General features: G+C 33.7%; 1 protein-coding gene and 1 non-coding gene across 2 annotated transcripts; one reads left to right on the forward strand and one right to left on the reverse strand.

The window, feature by feature from the left end:
- Nucleotides 1-683: 683 nt before the first annotated feature.
- Nucleotides 684-1,133, reverse strand: LOC145007126 (uncharacterized). Its single transcript, XM_078966114.1, has one exon. It carries the CDS (start codon nucleotides 1,131-1,133, stop codon nucleotides 684-686), a length of 450 nt encoding a protein of 149 aa, XP_078822240.1.
- A 1,071-nt stretch (nucleotides 1,134-2,204) lies between these two features.
- Nucleotides 2,205-2,311, forward strand: LOC145007799 (small nucleolar RNA R71). The gene has a single exon (XR_013663164.1). It is a non-coding gene; the product is annotated as a small nucleolar RNA R71 (small nucleolar RNA).
- Nucleotides 2,312-4,565: the final 2,254 nt, after the last annotated feature.

A 4,565-nucleotide genomic window follows, 5' to 3' on the forward strand; every position in this document is an offset into this window, starting at 1 on the left:
GTTGAATATCTAGCTTCGTAATTGACCCATGGAGGGTTTTTGGACTTCAAAACAAAGTAAAAGTCGCACCTATAGCCCCCAAAAGATGAACACCCAGAAATAAAACAAACTTCCTAGATAAATTTAGAAAACATCACGATCATTCAGTTATAAAAAAACAAAACAAAGAAAACTAAAATAAAAATCAAAAGGATAAATAATTCTTCAATTAACAGGTTTCCTTCTGAAAAGCACTTATTGTTAAGCAGTCGTGAGCTGGAATCCTTTTGCTATATCCACTTTTTCTTGTATTCTTGTACCATTCATACGTATGCATTCTTCGAGTTTTCTTTCTTCTTTGTCTTGGCACTTACTTTGTGCTTGAGTTTCAATCCCATAGTTTTCCTTTTTATGTTTCTATTCCCCATCTCATCTTATTTATATAGCTCTTTGTCTACCTTTATCTTGGAAATTATTGACTCCTCTATTTCCTCACCCATATCCTCGTCATTTATCTCCCCATTATCACCTAAATCACCTTCTTCTTCGTCACTTGCCTCTTCAAATTGCGCCTTGGGTGTAGTGAATGTGAACACTTTAAAGGTCATAGGAATGGAAGCTTTTGGCTTGGAACAATTTACTTCTTTTACTTGAGGCTTCTCCCATGGTTTTAACTCATCCTCCATTAATTTCTCAATCTTATTTTACTCATTAAGATTTTCTTCTTCCAAATCATTTATACTTAACACTTCATCTCTTGGCTTGTCATAACTCACTTTTTGATTCATTTCAAAATTTATTTCTTCATCTTCTACATGGAGTGTGAGATTTGATTCGTGAATTTTAATGAAAGATCTTGAGGTGATGAAGAATGGTCTTCCCAAAATTATGGGAAGTTCTTCATCTTCTCTCATGTCTAGAATCACAAACTCAACTGGAAAAATAAATTTTCCAACTTCGAAATTTGTGGACGAGTGATTGAGTGATTTGCCATTCGAAGTGTCAACCTTGTGTTTTTTTAGTTTTGGTATATCGAACTTCTCATAAAAAGAATATGGCATGAGATTGATTCTATCCCCCGAATTGGCTAAAGCATTTATTGAAGTGGAATTGTCAAATTCGTAAGGTAGAGTTAATCGGGTTAGATCTCCCATTTTAAATGGAAATCCTTCAATGATTGCAACTGAACATAACTCATTAAGCACAATAGTGGATGTTTTATCCAACTCTTTAAAAATGGAGCGTTTATCGAGAGAGATAGCACTTATTCCATGAACTTCTTCTCTTCCGGCTAGAAAATATGCTTAAGGGCTCGAGATAGGAATTGCAGAGGAAGCAGGTATGATTTTAAAAACCAAGAGTTTGTACTCTCTAGTGGCCACGTTGTGGGCACTGGGCATGTAAATTTTCATTTGCTGCTTCATGCTCAACTTTATCCGATTATGGATCGGGTTGTTCAGTATCGGTATCAAACATTATAAATGGCTCAAAATCTTCCTCTTTTTTCAGTGTATATAGTCATAACGTGAGGTTATGGTTTTGGATCGGTATTCTTTGATGGTAACCCCTCGTTAACAAGCGTTGTTAATTACCCATGTTAAATCTCAATATTTTTGACGGAAGCTTGGTGTTTTCGCATGGTAAAATTAGTATCATTGTGTCTTCTTTCGGAGGATTCCATAAACGTATTAAGCATTGACCCAAATTCCATCTTTTTCTTAGGTGGTGGTCGTTTTTTTGCTAGTAGCCACATCCGGTTTGTCAATATTTTTCTTCAATTTGCTTTTTGTACTCTTCATATGGCAACTACTCTTTCTTTGGCTTTCTCCAATCTTCATCATACATGTCTTCACTCGAGTAACATACTTCGAATTGTTGGTTTCCATGTTCATCTAAATCACAATTTTTTGTCAAATGAAACCCATTTCAATTTTTATGCCCAACTTGTATTACATGTAAAGATTGATCCAATTTTTTCATTCACAAATCCATGTTCTCGAGTTTAGCCTTTATTGCTCATAATTTCTTGTGTCCTCCATCGTCTCTACCTATTGTAGCATCTTCTACTTGGTTATGATATTCTCTTGAGTGCTTCGCAAACTCTTCAATTAAATATTTTATTGTGGTCGAATTTTTCTTTCTTAGTGGTCCTTGAGAGTTAAGGAGTTTCCTTGTTATCACATTCACCCCCGTCATAGAAAATAAACACCTCTTCTCATTCGTTCAATTCATGTTGAGGAAAATTTCTAAAAAGAGCTTCGTACCTATCCCAAGCTTCATATAAGGAATTCCCCATTCGTTGTTCGAAGTTAGCTATATTATTCTTCAATTTTGCAACCTTGGATGGTGGACTAAATTGTTGGATGAAATCTTCATAAAGGTGAGTCCATGTAGTGATGGCACTGGCTAGAAGTGCCTCGAGCCAATCTTTTGCCACTCCTCTAAAAGTCATCGGAAGCATTTGCCATAACAGCGTTCCACGAGGTATATTGGGAAAATTGTAATAGTTAGCAATGTTGCTCACCTTGTCAGTATGCTTGAAGTCATATTCTTGATCCTTCCTGTAGAATAGAATACCTTTCAACATGGTAAAAATGTGCCCTTCAGTTCAAAATTTGTGTTGTTTTGAATTTCGGGTTGTACAACACCAGGTCCGTTATTACATATCCTCTTCTTGTACTCTCCCATCATTATATATGTTATGTCTGCCATCTCTTCTTACTTACTCTTTATATCTTCCTGTTAATTGCTTCCTGATCCTACTTCTTTCTTTCTTTGACTCTTCTCAAAGTGCTCAAATTTGTCAACTTCAAAAGTGCTAGTCGATTCGTCGACCTTCTTGTCCTTGTTTTTAAGGAAAGCGGATTTCCGATCTCGAAGTGCAGGAACTACAGGAGTTTTGGATCCTATGGTTATAAATAACTAAAAAGTAAACAAAAAATAAGACGTGTAAAATGATCAAAAAACTAATCCTTTAGTAAAACAATTTCATTCATTCATTGACGAATTAGACAAACAAACAAGCATACTAGTACTAAGTTCAAATTATGCAAAACTTGAATTATAAAGTGATATTAATGATCATAATACCATATATATACATGAATGATCACCGTATATAAGCTCACACATTAAGGTTAACAACTTTTGTATTTAACCCTAGGTTTATGGTAAAAATCCTAGTCATAAAAATCTAATGATTATAGATTCATATGATTCAAGTACATCAAGATAGAATGATCATCTAGTCCTAATAATAATCAGCATTAAACACAAAAGGTTATAACTTTAATACATCAGGATCTTTTATCGAGCAAACATAATTAGATAAATATGAATAAGTACTCTAAATAGCAAATTAATCCGTAATCTCAATGATTGATTTAGTCTAACACAAAGCAACAAGTTTTTAAAGCCCTAAATTAGAAAGTGAAACATATAAAAATAATAAAAGAATGCTAATCCTGGTCGAAAAAATAAACTAAATGATTCTTGTCCTGAATCGACTCTCTAATCTTTCACATCCTCACTACAAATATGCTTAACGGCCGTCCAGCCACGTTCTAAACTCTCAAAATCGTAGTTTGGGGGTTTATTTTTGTAGGGAACTAATTAGGGTTGAATACATATCATTAGGTTTAATTGAAGGCTCTATTTATGGGTTTCAGCATCGCCACGACATGGAGAAATAGTTGCCACACCGTGGGAGTTGTTTTCTTCGCGTCAGCAAAATTTTGTGATTTAACATGTCGTGGAAATGCTTTCTAAGGCATGGGAACTACGAATCATAATTTTCTCAAAAAACGAAAGTTGTCTAAAGATTGGTCTAGTTTTCAGAACATTTTTAATCTTTCCAATTGGAGTTACGAGTCATGAGATATGGTCAAAACACTGACGAGGGGTCAACTTGTCCAACAACATCCTTTTTATGTCTTTTTAGCTCATTTCTCTTCCTTTTGCATTCCAAGCTTCCATTTTATCTACAATCAAACATTTCAAAGCAAACTAAGTATCATATATCTTAAAATATTACATTTTAATCAAATATATTAAGATAATGACCTAAAATATAAAGTTAAATAAGGCCATATCAAAATACCCCACACTATTCTTTTGTTTGTCCCCAAGAAAAACTAGATTCATTATGATTTGATTCTAATACCATACATCATACCTTGCTCACCAACATCACTTAGAATAACCCAATTTGAATTCACCAATTATCTTTCATCTCAATACATACATTTGTGTCTAAAGCCTAACTACTTCGCAAAATCTAGATACTTACAACCCTCATAAATGTTCCCTACTTATTTTAAACAACATTGATTTATACATCCCTCTAAATACATCATAATATAACATTTTTAAACACAGAGTATTTTTGTTAAGTTCTCAAGCATACATACGATAAAATACCCTAGGAACAAAAATTACAACGTTGACTACTAAGCCCTGGGCTTTTGACAATTTTCCTTATTTCTTCACTACTTCAAGATCTTCATACTTTAATAGTTTCTATTCACTCAACAATAACTTTTTTTTTTCTTTTCAACTTTTTCTCTCGTTTTTTCTTTTTCACAACT

This window comes from Lactuca saligna, chromosome 7 (assembly GCF_052625555.1).
Source record: "Lactuca saligna cultivar CGN05327 chromosome 7, ASM5262555v1, whole genome shotgun sequence".
In the NCBI taxonomy this organism is placed as follows: domain Eukaryota; kingdom Viridiplantae; phylum Streptophyta; class Magnoliopsida; order Asterales; family Asteraceae; genus Lactuca; species Lactuca saligna.